Here is a 25,890-nt window from a genome sequence, read left to right as displayed (position 1 = left end):
ACAACAAAACAGTAAATTTAAATATTAATATATAATTAGTTCTTAAAATTTTTAAAAAAAATTTAAATATGTTATAAAAGGTTCAAACGAAATCGTGAAAATTAGCAATTATGAAACAATTTGTCGACATACATTGCTGTTAGCGATTCTAAGAAAATGTGTGATTGGTTGGCTCGGCTGAGAAAAAATAATTCAAAAATTCTTTTGGATGGGAGTACAATAGAGTTAAAAAAATTGAAGAAAAAATTCCCAGCTTTTCTTTAAAATTTCCTGATTTTTATTAAAATTTTCCTGATTCTTCCAGTATAAAAAAATTCTCTGATAATTCCAGGTGGGTGTCCACCCTGCTAACCACCTTAAATTTCAGATTGAGTCAGTGCATATCTATGTTAATCTAAATTTATCAATGACGTAATGTGATTTATAAAAAACATTTTTTATAAGAGATTTTTACATTTTCAAATACGAAAGGGCCTCCCTAGCAGAGCGATTTTGAGTTTTTTGCTTCTTAAAATGGAGGCATAGTACAGTGGAGGCAATATAAATTATATTTCATTTCATAGTATAAAGAAACTCAATTTGTTAATATCTTGTGTGAAAAAACTTATTTCAATTTGGGTTTTTCTAGAATATCTTTCTATTTCAGATATTTCATCTCACAATCGAGAAATAACCGTGTTTTAGAAAAATACAAATCCTTAATATAAATGAGCATTACAGAAAAAAATTTAATTTTTTGACACTAAAGTTAAAATGAGAATTTTATTGCTAATAATAGCATACAAAATAATGAGCAATGTTTGAAACAAAATGACAGATATGAGGATTTATTTAATAATGAAAAATCTTTAAACAATGAAAAAAAAATATATACAAAATCAATATTTCTTTAAAAGAAAATAAATAAATGAAAAGGAATAATGGACATGATGAAACAATAATATCTTTCATAGGATGGTACTTCGATCAATATGATGATATGCTTCAAATTCTCCAATTTTTTTTCCATCTTCATCATAATTAAAGCTAAAAAAACAGGACTTGCAAAAATAAAATGGTGTTTCAGGAACACGCTGGTTATTGAAAACTATCCACCTGAAAAATGCAAATAGAAAAATTTTATCAAGCTTCAAATGTTCACACAACATGGAATTAAATCTTCAAAAATTAGGATTTAAAATCCATCTTATCTTAGCTAATTTGTCAGGAATTTTTTGGTAAAATTTTCAATTATCAGAATTCTATGTAGTCATATAAGATGTATAGTAAGTTGGTTAGTTTTAAAGTAGTATCTTCAATTTTTTTAAAAAAAATATTATTTCACTTTTTAATAAACAGAAGAAAATTGATATTATATAGATATAATAGGGACAAATAGAAATAATTAATGAGTTAGCAATTAAATCATAAATTATATAAGAAAATTATTGATTGAAGTGAAATGCATGACTAGTTTTATTTTCAAAAAATACCTGATAATATTACTTTAAAAAATAATTCAAATTCAAATTTATTTTAAACAGCGTTTTAAATCGTAAATTATTTTCCTTCTTTTTAAGTAGAAAAATTTATTTACCAGGGTGGCCACTCTCCAGACCAAAAAAAATTCCCTGAGTTTTCCAGACTTTCCAGAGTAAATTTCTAAAATTCCAGATACCACAACGCAACATTAACGAGACTTCATAAATTTATTAGATACACAGTAAATAAAAAAAAATTATATATACAGCTGTGATGCATTTAAAATGTGTTGTATGAATTTCTTTTACAAATGTGGATACACTTTACAAGATCTGATGACACATTGGAATGAGGAAAAAAGTGTAAATGTTCTCTGATAAAACAGGTGTAAAAAGTTAGGCATTTCCAGCACCAAAAAATATATATTAATACACATATTTCTGCTAAAAATATAGATTATTGAAATAGCAGTCATAAAATTTACATATAAAAAAATAACTGCTGTATATTCAACCATAAAAATAAACTTAAAAATTAATAATAGTTTATAAAGATTATAAAAATAAAAATCTACATTTCAAGGAATTTTAAAAACTTTATTTTGTATAAAATAAAAAGTTGTTATATAGTTGTTATAAATTGATCAACTCCATCAAACTAAAAATTTAGAATTGAGATCGAAATTACTTGTGAAATAAATTATCAATAAATGAAAAGCCAAAAATATTTAGTCATATAATGTTGTTCATTTATATTATCTGGGAAACTCATTTTAAATACAAATATAAAAAATATACCTATATATATAATAATATATTCTTTGACACTTAAGTTTGAGATGTTTTAAAAAGTGGAGTTAATCAAATTGTACAGTATAAATAGCTCAACAAGTGAATAATTGAAAACTTTTAAAAATTAATTTCTTATAGCATTTAATTGTTCATCAATTAAAGAAGTTTCTAAATAAAAATCAGCCGTAAATTTTTGTTTTTTAGCGTGCAATTCTTTTTTTAATTTTTCATTTTGCCTCCTTCCTTTTTTCTAATACTTCGATATAACGTGTGTGAGACTGTTTTCCATAGTTTATCATGGATTTCGTCACAGTTATATTGTCAGCATCACCAGCATCCATAACACCATCATGAATTTGCCTTAGAGCAACTAAACTATCTTCATGTTGATTTTCTATTAAACAATCTGAATTAATAGAAAAGCCTCTTTCTATAAAAGCACTTCCGTGTGACAATATGAGGAGAAACTTAACAAAGGAACATAAATTTTCTGGTGCATTGCAAACTTCAAATAGAGAGAAGAAAACATTATCCAGTCGTTTTTCCCTCTTCTCAAATTGCTCTATTTCTTTCTTAACTAGAGGATTCCGAATGAAAGTTTTGTAACTATCTTTCACACTGTCAGCCTTGATACCTGATATCCAATATCTAGATACCAACATTGAAAGGCAAGATGAAAGCCGTTTTTCAGCAATAGATGTATTTAAAATTACACCAGGATCAAGACAAGATAGCCCCCTTGTTAACTGGAATTTAAAAGGTGATCTTTCTGAAATCTTTTAACAGAATTTTTTATAAGCAATTGCACATTTTTTCCTAAATGAAAATTCTTCAGAAGGTGAAGAATCTTTTATTTTCCTTATTTCAACCTTAACTGCAAAACTGAGAGCAACTTTGTTGATTGGAAGCAGATTATCTGCCAATGACAAATCTATTTTACCTAATTTTGAAGAGTTCTCCACTAAAATATCGGGTTTTATAAATTTATCAAGAAGAGATCTTAAAATTGATGTTAAATTAGAGAAAAGTAAAGGAGCTAATGGAGCATCACTCTGAAATTCTGTGAGAAATGTTTCAATAAAAGCAGCTAATGATTGGAAAAATGACAATTTTGCAGCAAAGAAACTGTCCTTGATACACTCCGAGAGTACACTGAAATATTTTGAGCCAACATAGATTTTTTTCTCCTTCTTTGCTGCTTTCACAAATTCGAAAATATGAGGCAACATTTCTAATGCCCTCTCAGCAACTTCTACATTTTGAACCCATTGGATTGCACAAAATTTCCTTGGAAATTTTTCACATCCAGTGAAACATACGAAATCAGCTCTACGTGATGGTACATCTTTAAAAATGTAGTATAGCGTCCGTTAAAAGTCCACTACATTCCACCCTGTAGACTTTATTGCATGTTTAAATCCACAATGGATTGTATGCAGTCCACAGCTACCTATATCTAACAGCACAGGATCTTGCGGCATTTCCTCAAGTTCTTTTTTAAGATCATTACGAAATTTATGGTTGACATTAGGTCCATTCATAGATATTTGAATTATTTTATTTTTATTGATGGAAAATTGGGTAAGGGTTTCTTTGAAATTATCCAACAAATCCTTGGCTGTTGAATGACCAAAAAATACTGATGTCAAATATCGTGTCTGGACTTTATTTGTATCTTTATTCCAAAGTCGAACACTTACGTCCATTTGTTGTTTCTGAGCGATTTTATTTAGACTTTCATCAAAGCCCATAACTAAATAATCACAACTAGCTATGGTTTTTTGTAATTACTCCCTATAATCAGGCATGAAAGTGGAGAAAAATAAAAAAAGCTGAACTTTTACAACGCAGGTCACTGGGAGGAGGGGGGGAGGGAGTGCTCTATATGATACTGAGATTTATAAAAGCAACTTTTAACTATGCTGGGAGATTTTTATTCAATATTTAAAGTGGCAGAAGCATTTAGACAGTTAACTTTAAATTTTTCTTAAATATAATTTTAAAATTTTGACCACTAATATATTAAAAAAAATTAAGCAATTATAGGAAGGCACGACTATTAAATTACTTACTAATGAAAAATATATCACATCTTTGCAGTAACTAACTCAAGAGAAAACTTACTTCTACTTCTTTCAAGAAACTTGATATTAGATTTTAAAATCGCATGAATATGAATCGTGCTGTTGGATTTTAAAATTGCGCGAATATGAATCGTGCAGTTGGATTTTAAAAACACGAAAATACAAATCACGATATTGGATTTTAAAATCTCGTGAATAGGAATCGCGATTTTGGATTTTAAAATCGCGTGAATATGAATCACGATATTGGATTTTAAAATCGCGTGATTATGAATCGTGCGGTTGGATTTTAAAATCGCGTGAATATGAATCGCGATTTTGGATTTTAAAATCCCGTGAATATGAATCGAGCTGTTGGATTTTTAAAAACACGAAAGTACAAATTGCGATATTGAATTTTTAAATCGCGTAAATAGGAATCACGATGCATAATTTTTAGATCACGTGATTACGAATCGCAGTGAGTAATTTTTAAATAGCCTACAAATACGAAAAACGATATCTGATATTCAACTGCGTGATAACGAATTGCAAAATTGGATTTAAATATGCGTGAATTCGAATCGCGACGTTGGATTTTAAACTCACGAGAATACAAATCGCAATATTGGGTTTTAAAAACGCTTAAATACAAATCGCGATATTGGATTTTTAAATTTAGTGAATAGGAATTGCTAGTACGATTTTTAAATCGCGTAAAAAAATTGCAACACGTAAGTTTTAAATCCGTTAAATACGAAAATCGATGATTGATATTACAATCGTCTGATTAAAAATCGCGATTTTAGCAGATTCCGGTGCAGTTCCTAATATTTAAAATTCCGAAAATCAGCCAAACAAAAAAAAAGAAACAAAAAATCTAATATTGGCGGTCGAAACGAAATGCTTAGACTCTTTTCCACTCTATAGCGGAATTCGCAGTAATCCGACTATCGTTCGGGCGGCTTGGGTTTCTCCAATAGGAGTTCCCAAAAAATTTTAGTTTTTGGAACACGGTCGGAAATTTTAAAAATTAGGGGGGGAAAAACCGGATCTCCGCTTTTTCGCGGGGACACGAAGCGTTCATTGGAGGATAATCACGTGATGCTTGATCGCGATGAAGCAGATGCGTTTCGCTCCGAAAAACTAAACATAACGGAATGGGAAGAAAAGAGCGGCGACGCGCAACAAAATTATTTTCCAGAATCGACGTGAAATTCCCTGAGAATTCCCGGTTTTCTAGTCGTATTTCAAAATTCCCTGAGAATTCCCGGTTTCCAGAGTGAGTGGCCACCCTGTTTACAGTCACAAAATCAAAAAATCATTCATTTGAAATTATATACATTTATATGCAACTAGCGGAATATCCGTTCTTCAGGGTGAATAAAAAGAAGAAAAGAATCAATACTGAAAAACACAACACAATGATGCTAAAAACTGAAAGGCATATACCGACAAAATTAAAGAGCATGATGGAAAAACCAGGAGAATGACATTTTTAAGGGAATTAATGAAATAAAGAAAATAACATAAAGTGGTGGCGTCAATATGGTTTGTTTAATGTAACAGAACTGTTTTTGCTTTTACTTTTATCTTAACATAACTAATCCATATTAGTTTTTAATATGTTTGCATGATTTTTATTTTAAATTAGGCAATGGTAAATAAAATAAAGCAAACAGTTGTAGTCCCACCTTCTAATAAATTGGTAAAGAAATAATTCGGATACATGTGTTCTTTTTTCTTTCTGAAAATGTCACTTCCTGGTTTTGCCATTAAGTTTTTCAATATAGCTAAAATAATTTAAATTTTTTAATATAATGTTATATGTCGTAATCTTCGGTGTCTTTACATTATTGTAGTATAAGTAAAGCTCGTTGTTTGTAATTCATACCATTGGAATTAAGATAAAATGTATTTAGCATCACCTGACATGATGATATTACTCATACCAATTCATGATAGCTAAAATGTAATGTGTGTTTCTCAGGTGCATATCCCTTTTGTGGGGCCGTAAAACGCTTAATTCCAAAGTATCGGCATTAGAACTGATTGGTGCTGTTTTAATAATCACCAAATATTGTTTTTATACCTACATTTATACCTATATTAGTATATTTGGTACACAACCCTTTAACATTTGAGTGAGTGGCAGCCAACTAAAGTAGAATTTTTTTAAAAAAAATATAAGAACTTCATAAGGATTTTGGAGCATGACCATTTCTCTATCTGGCCTTCAATTTACGGTTAAAATATTTTAAGTAGTGGTAGAAAAAGTTCTTTTAATTTTAATTCATTAAAATATTAATACACTATCTTAGTTACCACTGGAAAAAATATTTTCAGAAACTATGGAAAATATGTTGTTGAAGTTTTATCAAAACCAATTTGCCAATTACCATAATACCTGTACTACATATTACTGTCAGTGATACATATGAATTAAGCTTCATCAGTGACGCGATTTTTTTATGGTTTTCTTAAATGAATTTTCCATTAACCTTTCCTCCATGAGCTTGGCTTTTTAGCACTTAGCTTATTTTATTTTATTTCAATTAATACACATTATCAATTTTAGTTAAGATAAGAGTCAATAATAATATGTAGATATTTTACAGTTACCCAAAATGCGAATAAGTACCTTTTCTACTTATTTTTACTTTTTAGTTTAGAAGTAATTTTTTTTAATTTCAATTACTAATATATATTACCAACATTAATTAAGCATCATTTTCGTCAATGATAGTTTGACTATTTCTTACAGTTCTTCTAGACAAATAAATATCTTTACTCCATTTCTTTTGCTTTCTAGTACATAGCTTATTTCTTTTATTTCAATATGCATAGGTTACCTTAATTAATTAAGCCTCATTGGCATCAATTCTTGATGTTTCTGCTCAACAAATTAGTACCCCTTTCACATTAATTTTGCTTTTGAATACACAAATATTTACATTCTATTCCATTACCGCTGATTTTAAATAAGTAATTTTTTAGAAACACATTTAAAAGAATTAATATAATTCAAATAAAAGCATGTAGTATCAGAAAAAGTAGAAATTTGGTGACGTAGACCACATAGTGTTCATTAAATTTATCTGACATAGTGAAAATAAAATAACTAAATATTTAAATACATGCAATAAACTATTTTTTGATAAAATAAAGCTATAAGCTAAAAATTATCAATGATAATATCTTTAAAACACGTGAAAAATTGAATCGTTAAATTTAAAATAATGGTTAACTCTTAAGCAGACAGAAAATTCCATTTCGCTTTTCGCTCATCCCACTCGGACGGTGCGACTTAAAATATTCTAATGTCGATGGTAACCTTTCTCGAGCCTTGAACTATCTGTATGCTAAACTTCATAGCTTTCCATCGGATGGTTTAGGAGTCTATAAAAGACACACACACATACATTCATTTTTATATATATTGAATTAAAGGAATGTTATATAATGCAAACTTTGACTAGAGCAGACACAGACAAAAAGTGCTCTCTTTAGATAGTCTTCAAAAATGAGAGGCTACTGTATAAACGCTTAGTTAAACTTTAATGTCAAAAATTCTAACGGAACAAAAGAATTTATGATACTAAAATATTTTCTGAGATTGAAAAAATGCAAAATTATTGGAGTTCAAAATAGTAAATGTAAGGATATATACACTATTTTGAACTCTAGTTATTTGAAGCCATACAGTTTTTATCCTAGACTCATTATGTTGATGACTGTTTAGTTCTATTGGATGAACCTCAATTAGAAATTAAGGAAACTCTCATGATTCTAAAGACACATGCATTTAATCTATAGTTGAAAGAAAGCCTAACAATAATATTCCTTTTTCAGACGTTCTTGTAACCAGTTTTCAAACCACTGTTTAACATAAAACCACCATAAAAAAATTGAAACATTTAACGCCTGAAATAATTTGGTATCTAGAAAAATGTACATCAAGTACATTTTAGAGAAGAAAAAAAATTTTATATGAATAATTTTACTATAAAAAATTTTTCATCTATTTTCTCATCAAGACACTTGATTCTATTCCAGGATTTATCAAAATATTGTTGTATCCAGATTTCCGAAATTACATTACATTTATCATTAATTCTTTCCAAAATTAATTAGAAAGAATTAATTCAATTAGAATCCAAAACACCTAAATAAATTTGGTTAGGTGCTCATAAAATTACAATTTCTGTGACATATTTACTTCTCAAATTCTTAACTTCATTCATCAGTTCTGCTTCTCATATTTTTTAATCATAAAATATTTGGAATTCATTTCGCAATAATTATTTGGAGTTGATTACTAAGTTGATATGTGTTCGAAATAGAGATGGACTCACAATAAATAATAAAAGCTAAAATAAAATTGCAATTGTTTCATTGGTTTTAGAAATTGAAGAGAAAAACATGTATATTCACAGAAATTAATTAAAGAAAAAAATACTTAAATAATATAGTGTCACAGTTTACTTACGCAGCAATATGAATGTGACAGACCATACACACAACACATTTTTTTGGCTTTGGTACAGTATACAGGGGATATTCGTTCCTGTTATTATTATGATGGGAACCAAACAACCTAAATAAAATTTTAAAAATTATAATTTACATAAAATCTAGAAAAATTGAAATAATGTACAAAATTGAAAAATATAGAAGAAGAAAAAAGCACAAAGAGGAAAAATTATGCAACTTACATCAAATCACTGAATACGATGAAATGCTCACAGTTTCCTTGATGAACATATACATAAGGATATCCAAGTTGTAAGTTTAAATCTATAAATTTTGTTTTTTCCATCAACCTCTTCTGAAAAGGCCCAATACCACGTTGGGCACTTTCAGACCATTTCATAATTATACTGAAAAAAATTACATTTATAATTAACAACTAAATAAATAAATAAGTCAAACAGAATTAAAAACTATAAGGAAAAAAATAAAGAATTAAGTAAATATAAGTGAAAAAATGATGCTGATCTATAAACAGAAGGGGGGGGGATCTATATTGTTATATATAGCAGGTTAACACCAGAAACTAATCTAAAAAATAAGCTTAAAAAATCCTTTTGAAAATTTTAAACTGATATAACTTAGAAAGCTTTGTTTCCATCCTCACTATTTCTATACATCTAGCATAAAACTAATAGTTTGCTTACAAGAAAGCATGTGGGTAGTCAAGCCATTTTCTTTGTGCAAGCCCAGAAAGGGAAAAACAGTTCATAATCAAAGTAGATCAGAAAAATAATTTAAATTTTACATATAATTAAAAAGGTAACAAAAGATCAAAAGGACATTACATTTTTTTATAGATTTTGAGAATGTTATGACAATAAAAAGTGCTGGAAAGGTGTTACAAAAGAAGTGGCATTAGAAAGACATTATTAGTAAAACAAAAAAATAAATCAATTAATAGTAAGAAAACACAAAAATTGTCATCTTTCAAAAAGGATAAAAAAAAATTATAAATTAGAGTTAGTTCCTTAACTATACATAAAATAATGTCTTTAAAATCTGTAAATAGCACAAAAAAGTTCACCTGTGAAGACTCTTAATTTCTAAGTGTCCCCCTAATGATCTTTTCAGAAAAAAAAGATAGATTTTTATAGAAAAAGAAAATCAAAGAGCATTGATAGATTCAGTACTACCTTTCTTGCTTAATGCTGTTAAATATGGAAGAGCAAAGAGATGAGTAAAAGAGTATTATTCACATGTACACAAAAGTAAAGAGTTCACAATGACCATAATGTAAGGAAAAATTGGAGAAAAAAAATGTATTAAGTTTAAACAAGATTGAAACGTTTCGTTTACAGTGAAATAAACTACCCAGATAAAAAATAGACGAAACTGTTTTTCATATAAAACTGGATGTTTAATTCAATTTATAGAACAAAAAATAAATATTCAATTTCGTTTTAATAAGAAATTTTATTTGGTTTTTAAGATAAGAAGATTTCATTTTAGTGTTTAACAATATGTGGTACATAAAAAAATAAATGCAAATTGGCGATGAGCATCAAAATGCTTGAATCAATTGATGAGATCAAGTGGATCTTTCCCACATTATTCATGGCCTAATGATACTGGTGTTAGCTGTGTGGATTTGGAACTTTAATCCCATTATTTTTGAATCTTTCGTTTTCCCATATGCATTGTCTTGTTTTAATGGTCTCTTCACACATATGTCATTCTTATAATGTTAATAATATTTGTTTAGATTGTTTTTGAAACTATCAGATTCTCACATATATCAGTGATTGCACCAATCGTTCAGTTATTCAATATCATTTAGCAATTCTAGCAACATTTTAAAAAAAATTTAAGCAATTACATTCTGAAAAGAAAAACTCTAAAGATAATGATTGAGAAGAACATGAGGATTTTTTACAGTTGATGAAAAATGTTTCAAACATCACATGATGTGATGTTTGAAATGTTTATGCATTAGTTGATGAAAATGTTGAAACTCATGGTGTTGTATGCTCAAGAAACGGTTGTACGGGCCGGGGATAAAGACGGCAGAATGAAATCTCAATCAAGGCCAACATTTACAAAAGGCCTTGAAGCCTTTGAAATAATGAAAAATTTTCTGTATTCACACAAACTTTCAAAAAATAAATAGCAATCTGTTACTAATGTTGAAAATTTATTCTTTGCACTGAGAAAAAAAAGTGTGTGTTTAAACTAAAATTTGCAACTATTTAAAATAAATAAATCAGGGGTCTGTCTGGGTTTTTTGGAGAGATACCTATTTTGTAAAAATTTAGACATAGTTTGTGAAAATAAAAAATTATATTAAAAAATCAACACAAAAATATGTTAAAACTATGAATTTATCGTTTCTTACGGGATACAAAAATAAAATTTAAAGAAAAAGTATTTTGTGAAACAACCGTTTTTCCTAAATTTGAACTTGTGAAGGTACCGCTAAGTGGTAGTAAATTTGGCCTGGACAGACTCCTGTAAATAAACATATTTCTTTTTCCATTTTAAATATTTTTGCAGTTAATTCATAGTTTTTCAAATAAAATTTCCATAATTATTGTGAAATTAACCAATTTTCAAGTTAATAATTATTTATAACTTTTCATCAATTTTCAAGTCATTATGTGATATTTTACCTCAATCTGCATTTATCATTCACAATGAATGGTCACATGAACAATGATCGATTGAGGTTCTACTGAATTACTATAATAATATTTAGTCGCATTATTATAACTGTTGAATAAAGGAATATACCTACTCGCTATAATCTCGACAATCAGGATGTCTCATATCATTATAGAAAATCCCATCAATATAAAAGAAACCAGATTTATGCAAGTCCTTTATAAAAATTTCAAAAAATAAAGTTAGAAAGAAAAACAAACATTACAAATTTTGATAAAAACAAACAGTACCAAAAGAGAGAGATATAATATGAACAAACTGTTTTGTTCGAAGTAATATGTAACCATATTAGTGAAAGAAATATAATTGTTTGTAGATAATATATTAAAATAATATAGTTAAAAATTGCAATTTCTTAAATAAGTAATTACAGAAAAATAAATTCCATAATATTAAGGGATTGTATCCTACTTTTAATTGTTCTAAACTTTAAATATATAAATAAATATCAAATCACAGGAAAAATTTCTGTAGATAAATAATAGTTAATAATAACAAAAATAAATAACAATTTAAATTCTCCGTGATTTTTTTTTCCAAAGCATAAATCATAATAGTTTTTGAAAAAGTTTGAATCTAGAATGAAAGGTTCACTGTAATGTAGTTAGGGGGCTAAATGATCCCTTTAATTGGATACAGGTTTTTTATAGTGCATTCAACAGTTTGTTAGAAAAAGAAAAAATTTTAAAAGAAGTTTACAACTTCACAGTCAACATGCTTCCAAATTAGTATACATTCCCCCCCCCTTTTTTTATGAGGGGAAAAAAAAAGCATTATCTATAAATCATAATCTAAGTACTTAGTTTAAAAATAAGCTGATGTTTCATCATGTAACTTAAATTGGTTTTTCTTTTGATTTTATTTTTCACTACACAAATATCTTAAAATTCTAAAAAAAAAATATTAAAAATAGCATATAAAAGTAAAAAAATTTGAAAAATATGGTAATGGGTATCCACTACGCTGGACCCAACCTAAATTAAAATTATTTTAGGCAAGAATGGATTGGATAAACATGGAAATAAAGACGTACAAACACACATTCCAAGTAAATTACACGTATAAATTTAAAAAATTTTGAAAATATTTTCAGCTTCAATAAATTGCTTACATTTTTCATAAATGGGATTACTCTAATAGTAAATTAGCTGAAATTTCTGAATTAGCTGAAGTAGCCACAAACATTAAAAAAAAAAAACTTTTTTTGTGCCTTTTTCTTTGCTTTTTCTAGACAGATTATATCAAATTACCCAAATTTTTGCAATCAGTGTCATAAAATTTATAATTAATTTTTCAAATATACCTTATTCTTATACATACAATACATAAAACTTGCCTTTAAAATTGCTAACAAACAATTTCAAAAAATTTATTATAAAACTATCTTTTTATGTATACCTCCAACTCAAATTAATTGTTTCTCTCTCTCTCTATTTTTATAATTTTTTTTTTAAATCTATAATTTTTTTTCAAGGTTTTGAGCAAAAGCACTATGCCAAGCGATACCGAATACAACTAATTTATTACGATGGGATGAACAACTAATAAAAAAGCATTTTTTTTTAAAAATCTAATAATGTTAAAGTCATTACCAAGGGCAAAAAATAATAATAAATAAAATAATTGAAATTATTTTTGCTCTATTAATTTTGTTTGTATGTGAATTTCAGTTTTGTGCATTTTTTTTCTTTTTTTTTTTGTGATGTTCGACACTGATTTGATGGCTGTTTACTTTTCTTTGCTTGATACAAAACGGGTATTCAGTTAGTTTAAAAATATTTTTAAAATCATGATTTCTTTTTATCTTTAAGAAAAGATTACTGAGAAAACTCTAACAAATGTTATTATTAGTAAGTTCTAATAATAAAAACAACTCTTTTTCCTGGCTTTAAATAATCAAAACCACGAAAATAATCAAACTTTTATAATAAAAAATATATAAAAAAAATTCTTGTATACTTCTAAATAAAATACAAATTTATTTTTGACCTATAAGTCTTTTTACTATTTTTTTTCTTATTTTTTTGGTACTTATAGTGAATATTTTACATATGAAGATTATCAAATATATGAGTAATTACTACAACCATATAAGTAAAATTTTATAAATCACAAAAGATTAAGTCACAATTATGAAAACTATTAATTCATAAAACAATTTTTACAAAATTAGAGAGTGTAAAACAAATTTACAATAAGTTACCTCTTCTCTACTAAGAGGAGCAAATTATTAATAATTAACTTAGCTTATTTCTAAAGGAATAAAAAAATATCAGAAATAAAGACACTAAGAAATAAAGATATTACACAATAAAGAAAATTTTATTAACCAGGAAAGCTCTTATGCATTTGATTAAATACACTACAAGCATAAGCAAAATGAAATTTAACTCATTAAAGAAATAAAAATGAAACAATTTAGATAGTTAGAAGTTATATAAGTATTATTGCAATAAAATTCCAAACTTATTTTATTTCAAAATTTTACATCACCTTACAAGTAATTTCAATATTTTGAAAAGGATTTTCACTGTAATCTCCTGGAATTGCCTTGTCAGAAACACATTGTATTCGATCTCGTAATTCTGTCAAATACTGAGATCCAAGTATTAAAAATTCTTGATCAACCTAAAAGGTTTTAAAACATATTATTCTTTAAAAGCCATGTTATTATTACATTAACATGATAAATGCATTATTTTGATAAAATAAAATAATTTATTTTTAAAATTAATACATACACTTTAAACATTTGGATTATGATTAATAATCAAAAGTGTGAAAAAACTTTCAAGAAAACTTTTCATAATTTTAATATTATGAGAAAATACTTTTATTTTTAATGGAAAATCTTCTGATTTCGAATTACGTTTGCATAAACAGAGGTGCTAATTTTAAGTTTCAACCAGATTTTTCTCGTAATAGTTGCAATTAAACATCAATAAAGTTTAACAGAAATTTTAAAATTTTGTTAGCTTTTAAAAACATCACATGTTTATCACAGTTTTTAATCTGAATATTTGAATTACTCATACATCTGGATGGTCACAATTACTTTATAACAAATCAACATCAAATTTTAAAGAATACATTTATTACCACTGAACTCACGAACTGAACCCACTCACAAACTAAACAACTCTAAAGTAAATTATCCTCCAAGTACAGTGAATTCGCGATAACTCGAATCTGATAGGACTGACGAAAAACTTCGACATATCGGAAGTTCGACTTATCGTTAGTTTCGGTTTTGGACTTTCAAAATATTGTCGGATTATTTAATTAATGCTTATTAATTACAAATCTTCTAAATGCTTACAATATTTAAGATCAGTTTTCTGACAAGCCATTTACGATAAGACTGTTTGAAGCACTTTATGATACCCTGGTCCATCGACTGCAATTTTGCTGTTGTGTTTGGCGGGAGAAACTGCAAGTTTACTACTTTCAAATTAGGTAGATCACTATGCGTTGTGCATTTATCCATAAAGAGTATCACTTTTCTTTTTTTAGCGAAGAATTTCCGATCCAATTTTCTTACATAGTCTTCAAATAAAACTGATGTCATCCAAAACTTTTTGTTAGACTTGTAATCCAAAGGATACGTTTTTACATTCTTGAAACATCGGGGATTTCGGTATTTTCCAATAACAACTAAGGGCAATTTCTCTGTCCCAGACGCATTTCCTCCAACTAGTGCAGTCAAACGTTCCTAGCTCATTTTACCCCATGAGCAGTTTTCATCCTTCAACATCATAGTCTTATTCGGAAGACATTTAAAAAATAAACCCATTTCATCAATACTGAAAACATCATTTTAACTGTATCCTTTAAGTAAATTTGGTAACGTTTCATTTAACCATTGTTCACATACTTCAAGAGGGACAGCTTTAGCTTTTCCATGAAGAGTACGAAAGACATTGTGTGTGTGTTGCAAAGGAAGGGGCAAGATATCAGCTCCTAGTTTTTTTTTTTTTTTTGCTTTAAAAGATCCCAAAAAATCGAGTTAAAGGGAGTAAAGTTCGAGTAATCGAGAATAATTAACATGAAATTGAAGATAAAAGGGTCGGGACCTCATAAAAAAATCGAGTTATAGTAATATTCGAGTTATCGTACTTCGAGTTATAGCGAATTGACTGTATTTCATGAAAAATTTAAAGCAATGTCAAAAAGTGTCTCTTTAATTATTGCAGGGTAATGCATGATTACAATAATTTTTAACCCCCTTTCTTCTGTGAGAGAAGAATCTTGCAATCATAACTTGAACTATTTTTTAACAGAAATCTTTTTTACTTATTGGAAATCTAGAGTGCTAAACTTTAACTGGAGCTCTGATCTGAATGAAAAAACAAGTTGTAATTGTTTATTTTCTTTTACCATTACAAGCAGAATTTATGTAGATATTTTATTAATATCAATTAAAATCTTGACCACTTTTTCGACTAGCTACAGTGCTAAAAACTCAAATAAAACTTAGTACTTAATGTAAAAGGCTGGTTATCACTGCTTTATTAATGGTGCAATTAAAATTTATAGCCATTTGCATCCCAATGACCACTTTGTCACCTTTTGGAGATATATAAAATAGCAGACAATAACTAGAAATAGGAACAAATTAAAAAAATTTAATAAAAATTTTCTTACACTAAAACAAAAACCATAAAATACAATAAAATTATAATCAGGTACTATTATAACTCAAAATTTTCCTTTCTTCTTTTGTACTTGATGTGCCCTACATTTTATGTCTTGGTGACAAAATTATAATTATTTTCTCATTTTTTGCTCCCTTGAAAATTTAAATTTTTTTTAAAATTTTGTTAAAAAGTAAAGAATTTATTTTGGTACCACATATTTAAAATAGTACTTACATGAAATATAGGAAACCTGGCATATGCATTTTTAGTATGGCTTGAATATCGCTTTTCGGGACGAAATATTTGGACAGTTAAGACAACATCTGGCTCTTTGACAGGAACAAAATCAAACTTTTCCGAATTACTTGTACCCCTGGAGTTCTGTCATATTTTAAAAATAAGTGATATCATAACAAATATGAAAATAAAACAAAAGTAACTTTTATTCACAAAAATCTATTTAATTACCATTTCTTTTATCAGAAACATAAGTTTAGTACATAGAGCAAAAATATTCTTGCAAAAGAGCAAAAAAGATTATTTATCAGAAAAAAGAATAAGTTTTAAAGCCAATATCGTAACAAGGAGAACCAACTTTTCTGCATAATTTAGTTCAGACAAATTTTCCATTTTCAAAAATATCATTTCTAGAAGCTTAAGTCCTAATCTTTACTCAACCAATGAACCAGTCATAATCTGTATGAATTCAAATTACTAGTTGAGTGTATTTTAAAATATTAAACTTTAATGTTTAAAACTCTTTAAAAAAATTCAATATATTAAAAAAATTACTATTACAGATTAATATATAACACATTTTAAATGTTGTGTTAAGTAAAATTTTTTTTTTATAAAGTAATGATTCGTAGTAAGATTAGTATGAAGTCTTTTTGAATAGAAAAGGGAAACATTAAACAAATATTTACATCAATTGAAAAATTACACACACACAAATAAAACTATAAAATTCTAACAAAAATCTTCTAAAATTGAAAACTAATTATTTTATTCAATTCAAATATCATTCAAATTCATTTATTTTGATCTAAAAACTATTTTTCTCCTAAAATAAAATTCAAATTGAAATTACTAAGTCTTATAGTCAATTGACTAATTATTAAACTGGAATTAACTTCAAAAAAAAAAAAAAAAAAACACATTTAGAGACTTATCAATCTGTATGAATTATTCTGGGGAAAAAAAAACTACTAATTATTTTATTCAATTCAAATATGTTGACATATTCATTTATTTTGATCTAAAAACTATTTTTCTCCTAAAATAAAATTCAAATTGAAATTACTAAGTCTTATAGTCAATTGACTAATTATTAAACTGGAATTAACTTTCAAAAAAAATTTTTAAAAAAAAGCACATTTAGAGACTTAACAATCTGTATGAATTATTCTGGGAAATAAGAAGTAATTCAGCACTACTATTTAATAATCATTTTAAACAATCAAAACAAATGTTTCTTAACAATCAAAAAAATTTCTTTTCTTAGCACAGTAACAAAATTTTCTCAAATTGAGCCTTAGTACACAACTTCATTTTTTCATTTATTATTATTTATTTATTTATATTAATAATCGTTGCTTATTATAAAAATAAATAAATAAATATTTCAAAATACAATTGAGTGATAAATTGAGTATTTATTTCTGTCTTGGAATACACCAAAAATAAGGATATTTATACTTTTCAGTCATTTTTAAAGTATATAAATATGATTTGTCTTGATTACAATTCTAAGAATACTATAAATGTAATGCATTGTGTATAGGTAATTAAAATGCAAAATATTACAGTTATGGAGAAAAAAAAGTTCCAAAAATTATAACCAGCAGGTGGAAGAGCTACGTTTTTTGGGGCATTGTTACTTTAAAAGGGTTTGCATAATTTAACATAATCATGTGGAAATTAAGTAATTTAAACTTCAGGTTGAGCATTCTTCTGAAAGAAACATATTTTTTTCAAGACAATAGGGAAGAAATTGAAGAACAATATAAAATACATGAAATTTCTAAAAACTAGCTATAAATTATGCTAATATATAAGTAAATGTACTAAGTTATATAATTTTATAAATATAATTTAAACGTTAAAATCTAATTTTTGAATTGAAATTTATTGTTTAATTAGATTAAATCTAAAATAAATTTACCATCCATATAACATTTTTATACAAAATGAATTTGTTCGTTTTTAAATCTTAGTATAAAATTTCTTTTAAAATCAGTTTTCACATAATCTTTTCTGCATTGGTTGCATTTCTTTAAAGATAATTTTATTTTAAAAATTCAGAAATATTTTTTACCTATCACTAAGAAGATTATTAATGAAAAGACATTAATGGGTAATTTTTCTACCTATGAACATATAGCTAGAAAAGTTCAGATTTTTCTAACAAAACATAATTAAAGCTTCAAGTAGTTACATATCAAGTTAGCTTTGATTTTCCAATAATGCTATGATTAAAAAAGTATTAGTTACTATTTGAAAACTATTCCTAGAATTTCATAAAAATATAGTAAAGCAATACCTGATAAAGAGGATAATTGTGAAATCTTATAGAATTATAAGCAATAGCGTCATACTGTGGGTCATTTTTTCGTCTTGTTAACTCTTCTTGTTGAAGTCTATAAAAAATACAAATGGCATAAAAAAAGATAGAGTAAAACAATAAAATTTACTGCCAATTGTACAACAATAGCTGATAGAATTTTACTGTCAGCAAATATTTAAAAAACATTTTAACTAACATTTATATTTTTGCTCAATTTTATACTTTAAATAGTTTGAATTTATATCGATTGTAATTAAAATAACAATTTAAAATCAGTTGTATCTATAAACAATTCTAAGTTTTGATCAGTAACAAAAATAAGGGCAGGGTCAAATTTGAAATCAAATTTTCTTCTTAAAGATTTTTTTTTCTCAAAATTTTATGAGCATTATGATCTATAATAAGCCACATAACAAAAAATTTTACCATTAGTGAACAATTAATATGTATTTAAATGGATGTATTAACAATTAAAAAAAAACAAGTGCATTATTATCAATGCCACTTGTTAGTTATTAGTTTGTTAGTTTTTTAATTCTTAAAAAATAAAATAAGGTTTGTTTTGTTAAAATTAGTCTAATGTTTTTAGCCATGAATAAATAATAATATTTACTACATCTTTGTATGTTTATGCTATAATAACTTCATATAATAGTGCCTATTTTTCCTTGGATAACCCATTATATTGAGCATTGAATGTAGAAATTTACCAAATTTAGGAATTTATCAAAAGCAGCATTTTCAAAGTTGTTATTTTGAATTCAGTAAAATAAACATCATTATTTTCTCTTTCACTTTCTTCTTTTCTTTATTGTTTAGCCGTAACTTTCTGGAGCTTTGTTCCAAAATTTATTATTTTTTTAAAACTAGATCAGGTTTCAGCTAAGCTGAATATTGCATCTTTTTCCATGTTAGATTTTCCAAATTTTATAAATTTTTTTAATGTAACTTTTTAACGCATTCAATTGCCCTTTAATGCATGGGTTTTAATGACAATGAATGGGCGTCAGTTACTATAATTTGTATGTTGGGTAAAATGAGATCTACTACATATTTCTTCCACAGGCTACATCCCTGCTGCAGAATTTTTTCGGGCTTTCTGCGATATACCTCTCTAATACTAATATCTTTCTGGAAGATGCTTTTAAAACTTACAAATATACATGTTACTAATTTAAAGTAACAGAAGCATCAAGTTCAAAGAAGAAAAAAACTTTTTTAATTGAATGTGTAATATTTTTTTATTCTAATATTATTGCAATTTGTATGGGGAAAAGACAAAAAAAATTTTTTTTTCGTCTTTTGTAAATCATCATCACATTAAAAAAAATTGTGAAATCCGCAGCAGTAACTAATGAAAAAAAAAAAAAAGATTGACAGCAAAATCATGTAAATTGGACTCTTCAAAAAGGGGTTACTAAGTGCGTCTTTTCATTTTCAGATTCAGTTGTTGAAATAAATAATACAGTGTTAAAAATATCTGATTTTAAAAGCTATGAGGAAATCAATAGTAATAATTGCATTAAAAAAATAGAATGAAAATTTCTGCAGAAAAGAAAAACCCAAACTGTTTACTTTATTACTCTTTATTTTTCATTATTCTCAAATGAGAACAGAAAAATCACAAGCATTTTTTTCCCACTCTGATGAGAGGGAAAAAAAAAACAGTTTTTGAATATAACTCTGAAGAAAAGAAAAAAATTTCGAAAATCTCTGCAGAAAAGAAACTAAAGTTCTTTACTTCCTAAAGGAAAAATCTTTCAGCAAGAACTCAGTATCGTTTGGCGACAATGTCGCTGTGTCGCCACGATTCAGTCACAGGGGACTACAAGGAATGCAAACATCCTTTGATAACTTTTTTTGCATGACACTGATTATATTATAATTATATATTATAATACAGGGTTTATATATTATAATATATATATTATAATACAGGGCTATATTATAATACAGAAATATTTAGTAAATTACAAAGTTACTGAACTAGTAATTGAGAAATATAGATGAAGCCTTGTAACTATTATTGAAATGAGAAACATATAAAAAAAATTTTTATTGTTTTTGGAAACTTTTTTTTTTACTATTAAGCTTCTTATGGAGAAGAATTTTTTTTTTTGTAAAAGATGATATTAAATTACACAAAACTGATTGCACTAAATACAAAGCGATTCAAAATATTGCTAGCTAGAACTTCTCGCTATCTTTCTGGTCACATATGCATTTTGCATTAAAACAACACCTGATTACTAAAGGTAAGCTAAAAACCAATTTTTTATATTCCTCTGACAAAAGAAATTGCTACTCATGCAAGCCTTAAATCCTTAATTTAAAAAAAAGAAGAAAAAAAAAAGATAATTGAGAGAAGCAATATCTGGTAGTGAATATCTAAAAATACTCAATATTCAATTTGAGTATTTTCGCGTAATTTTCAATTGGCACTATAAATCTTTTTCTTTGCTTTGATTTTGGATTTAAAATTTTTTGCCCCTGGATCATTCCCATGACTGTTGAAGCATAATGATAATATTTTTTGAATCTTGCTTTTTAATTGAAATCTTTTGGCATGTGACTTGTTCTCTCGGCATTTGTCAAATCCAATAATGAATTTTGCATTATTAAACAGTTTTTGTCCATCCTTTGCATTCCCAACCTTTTAAATAAAATCTCTACATTTGAACCATCAAGCTTAATAAAATGTGTACAACATTCGTTGATCTACAGTATATTTCTTGAAAATGATAGAAAAATAAATCTTTATGCAACTGGCATTTCAATTACACACTATGTCATATTCATTTTGACTTTTAAAAAAGTAAGACTAACTAATCATGATAAATGTAAAGAGATTAGATTAAAGATGCGATTTGGTATTAGTAAAACGTTGCCAGTAAAATCATTTAAAGTGAACATGGAAACTCAATAGTATTTAAAGCAAAATAAGTCTCTTGTAATGAAAAATATGGAGTCAAAATGAAAAATATGGCGAAAAAAATATGGCCTAATTTATTACAAAATCGAAAAACCACTTATGTTGCCCTTAAATATGTTTGAGCAATCAATAATATTTCTTTCTTTCTTTTTGTTAAGCAAACTTTAATAGAGTATGGCATCAGAATGGAACAAATACAAATAATGATACTCTTTGCTGTAAAATAGCATTCTCTGCAGCTTGAACTATTTAACCTAAAAAGGTAAATCAAAGTTGTATATCACTTATAAACATCTGAAAAATTAATAAAAACTGAGCATTAACTTGAAAATTTCTATGTGTGCCTTTCCGAACTAAATGCACTCAATCACTACAACCATGTCAAATAGATTAGATGAGTTAACGACTAATTTACATATGTATCCAAATTTAAGATAATTTAGTAATCAAAATATTAATAACTAATTACCTTACTGTTTCCAGATCAACATCATCAGGTACAGTAAAGTCTGCTGAGCACAATTCTATAACATGCTGATTTGGACACTTCATGGCAGCAGTACTAAACAAGAAAAGTTATAAAATATAAAGTTTTATTATAATGACATCTGCATTTTTAAGCATATTTTGCATTTTTGGACACTTTTTTTAAAATGTTTAAGGCATTTTTTTTTAATTTTTGGTCATTTTTGTATTTTTTAAAGATTTTGGGGTATTTTTTTTTTCTATTATTTTATTACTATGTGTAAGAATCCATATATCCAGGCCAAATTTACTACCGTTTAGTGGTACGTTCACAAATTCGACTTTAGGAAAAACAATAGTTTCACAAAATACTTTTTCTTAAAAAAAAATTTTATCCCATAAAAAACAATAAATACATATTTTTGTTTTCATTTTTTAATATTATTTTTATTTTTCACAAATTATGCGTAAATTTTCACGAAATAGGTACCTCTCAGAAAAACCTAGACAGATCCCTGCAATTATTCTGCCATAGATCACAATACAGAAATCTCTCCAAATTTTGTTTTTGTTTCCCCATAAAAAATGATAAATCCTGTTTCTTAGGCATTCTGAGTTGCAATTATAGCAATGGAACCTTCCCGCAGATTGCTATTATGACATAGTAGGAGAATTCCCTTCCCACCAGGTTTGTAAGAAGAGAGTTTTTCCTCCCTATGCCTGGCTGAGAGCATGCCGGGATCCCGAAACACTCAGGGAGAAAGGGAGCGTCAGCAGCTCCATTTCTTAATTGAAATAGAGGAAAAGGCGCTAGTAGGTACTATGCAAACGCTTTTCACATCTTTGGTGAGATAGTGTGGTGTGGTAAACCTAACTGGTCACTTAAGCCCTATTATAGCGAGCTTTTTTCTGATGAGTTTTTTTTTAAATGAAAGGACGGCTCTTCCTCTCTAATCTTTACAGAAGTTGAAATTGGTACTATTATCTCAACATTATTATTAAACATTACTTTAAATTTATTCTAAAAGACCTTTATTGTCTTATAAATTTTTTTTCTCTGTGAAACTTTTTTTATGACCCAGTCGAAAATATTCTCATAAATTTAAGTGGTAGTACCAGTGTTACTGTTTTCACTACAGCGCGAGAATCTCGCATATTTTTTTCTTTTCTCGCATTAAAAAGTGATTACCGCGAGAAATTCGCGCATTCTATAAACCAATTTCATAATTCGCGAATTTCTCGCATTTTGAAAAAAATTTCTCATTGCGCCATTTAGAATAAAATCCGTTTCACTTTTCTTCCTGGATCTTTCATTATTTTCAACATCTGCCCCATTATCTAGCTTCCCTGTTTACCAGTATTGTTCAGAATCTTTAAGAACAACAGAACACCATCCCTCCAAACCTCTTTCAGAACGCATTTCTCTGCAACCACGTGTTTACTGTAGGTAAGGTTTCTTCATGTAAGACGTTCAAATTTTTTGCGCATTAATGCAAGATGGACAAATACCATCCCCTAATTAAGAAACAATTACAGAAGAGTAGTTAAATAACTTTGTAATCTTATACCTGCATTCTTGTTCAACTTTAGAAAACTCTTCTTCACTCATAATACTTTTTAACTCGGGGAAGTTTTCGGTTTCGGAATTTAAAATTTCCATCCAATCTGTCAAAAATTTTTGCACGCTTAGTGGTTTTGAAATCCATGGACGTGTGGCAGTTTTATGTACATTTTCCATTTTGGAAAATGAAAAAACTTGAAAATGATGAGAGATAAATTTCAGAGTAGAATTATATTAACGAGAAATTTCGTTCTCGCAATTAAAATTTATGAGTCTGGGGATTTTGACTTCCTATTTCTGCTTCATTGTAAATATACTGAAAAAACACGTAAAGCAAAAAAGTACCCATTTGATAATGCGCACCAATGATGCGCACCAAAATCCAAAAACGTATGTATAGTGTACTACGCTTCGCTTGGCAAACAACGAATCTTTTTGAGTTATGTTTGTTCTTCATTTACGAATGAACTTTTTAAGATTGAGCTCTTTTTTTTTTTCATTTTCAAATTTTAAAATCAATTCAAAGTTAGTTTATTTATAAGTCCTAATCAGATACAGAATGATGAAAAATCTCTGTTAGCAGTATATTATATAGACCAGTTTATTTCATAAAGGTTATAAGAAAATTTTTACAGTAATTTTGAATAAAAATAAAGGTTTTCAACTATAATTATCTTAACTAATAACGGGGATATTTCTAATAATTCAATTTTGCTTCAAAATCTGATGAAATAATTTATTCTAGGAAACTATATATATTATTTGTAAACATAGGATTTAATACAAATTTTAGTTTGTACGCATATTTTTTTATTTTGTTCATAATCCAATTCACTTAATGTAAACTACTCAGATATTTTGGTATCATGATCTGTCTCACCAGCTACATTTGCTAAGGAGCCAAGTAGATATTTAACTTACAAATTGTTTAAAAATAGAGTTTTTTATAGTGTCTATAAATTATACTCTTTGAAATCCCCTTCTGTAATGTTCTTTTTAATTCTTGTGTGCTGGTGGCTGTTATTTACCAAGATTTAGTAATCATTCTGCTGCAGATAAAGATTGAGAAATATTCTCGGAGAACCTCAGCACAGGCTTTTTATTATGTGAACCTTCGTATAATACTGTTGCTAAGGTCTCAAAATTACCAAATGTACTATTTTGAAACATTAAAATATAATGTTTGCAATACATCACTTATTGAATATCAAAGTAAAAATAATGATCATTATTAACAGCACATTTTTTGTGTTTCTGTAATATGACAAAAGGGATTTGAGAATATAAATCTAATTTTTGGCTTTAAAAAAAGGTACAAACCTAAAAGGAACTTTTCTTATTTAGGAACTTATTATCTATTACTTGTCTCCTATTTAGGAATTAAGGGAATATTTCAATATCGACACGTGCTTCAAAATGATCTCTATCTCTTGGTTTTGATGACTTTCGGAGTTACAAGAAATCTATCTAAACCATCACAGAAGATAACTAACTTTAAAGGTAAGCTCATTGCTACTCTTGGGCAAACTTCTACATAAATTTTTTTTCTCCACATTTTTATGTTCAAAATCACTTTGGCAATTATTATAAACGCAGATAGTTACTGTTATGAAAATGTCTCCTAAAACAATAAAAAATAAATTCTCCAAACTAACTATGATATTAAATATGAAATAAAATTTTATGTATTACACTCGTAAAGTCAAGATAAATTTGAATATTTGTTTTTATAATTCAGATCATTGCCACTGTAACACAGAATTATTTAAATGCAGTTTATCTATGAATTATTTTTTTTATTATTATTATTACTTATTGCACCATGCCTCAAAATCCTTAATATTAATTGAAAAATAAGTAAGATTTTTCTTAATTGTGCCAAAATAGTCTTCATCTTTACTATATCTGGGCAGTTCCATGTGAATTTTAAAAATAATAGCATGGAAAGGCTTTTATTGGAACAATATAATTCATAGTCATTGGTACCCATTTGTGCTAACTAAAATTACCAAGACACCAAAAGGTTTTTAAACTTGCAAAAATTAAAATATTATATTTATATACGTAATGATCTTCAAAAGTTGGCTGTGAGTTATACCCTTCAAGATAGTTCTATGATATATATATATTTATATTTTAAGTGTCTTACTGACCACTGCTCATAATCACCAAAACTTGAAAATTATTTTGACACAGATACCAAAATAGAAATCTCTCCTTTTG

General features: G+C 27.1%; 2 protein-coding genes across 9 annotated transcripts in view; one reads left to right on the top strand and one right to left on the bottom strand.

Moving 5' to 3' along the window:
• Positions 1-811: 811 nt before the first annotated feature.
• On the bottom strand, positions 812-24,044 carry Pbp49 (proximal sequence element A Pbp49). The gene is made up of 9 exons (XM_016072933.4): positions 23,675-24,044; positions 22,111-22,203; positions 18,686-18,782; positions 16,378-16,524; positions 14,000-14,134; positions 11,580-11,662; positions 9,031-9,195; positions 8,805-8,912; positions 812-1,095 (listed from the first exon to the last, which is right to left on the bottom strand). Exons 1-9 carry the CDS (start codon positions 23,842-23,844, stop codon positions 948-950), a joined length of 1,146 nt encoding a protein of 381 aa, XP_015928419.1. The 5' UTR covers positions 23,845-24,044; the 3' UTR covers positions 812-947.
• LOC107455387 (gamma-tubulin complex component 4) overlaps positions 24,032-25,890 on the top strand; it is a 36,965-nt gene continuing 35,106 nt past the window's right edge. The window contains exons 1-2 of one of the 8 annotated variants that reach the window (XM_087165927.1): positions 24,032-24,057; positions 25,045-25,167. The gene's annotated coding sequence lies outside the window, so the exon portion shown is untranslated. The other 7 variants (XM_087165923.1, XM_087165929.1, XM_087165925.1 and 4 more) reach the window with 7 other exon arrangements.

This window comes from Parasteatoda tepidariorum, chromosome 6, assembly GCF_982258835.1.
Source record: "Parasteatoda tepidariorum strain Cologne lab strain chromosome 6, Ptep-v5.0, whole genome shotgun sequence".
Lineage (NCBI taxonomy): Eukaryota > Metazoa > Arthropoda > Arachnida > Araneae > Theridiidae > Parasteatoda > Parasteatoda tepidariorum.
The sequence above is the reverse complement of the archived record's forward strand: the minus strand, read 5'-3'. Positions and strand labels throughout refer to the sequence as shown.

What these genes read in the sequence shown, in the direction of transcription:
- Pbp49 (XM_016072933.4), bottom strand. Translation starts at nt 23,844, where the DNA reads ATGGAAAATGTACATAAAACTGCCACACGTCCATGGATTTCAAAACCA. An exon ending in ACAATTATCCTCTTTATCAG is followed by an intron (nt 16,525 to 18,685) that starts GTATTGCTTTAC and finishes AAAATATGACAG; the next exon opens with AACTCCAGGGGTACAAGTAA. An exon ending in GATTGTCGAGATTATAGCGA is followed by an intron (nt 9,196 to 11,579) that starts GTAGGTATATTC and finishes AATTTTTTTCAG; the next exon opens with TATAATTATGAAATGGTCTG.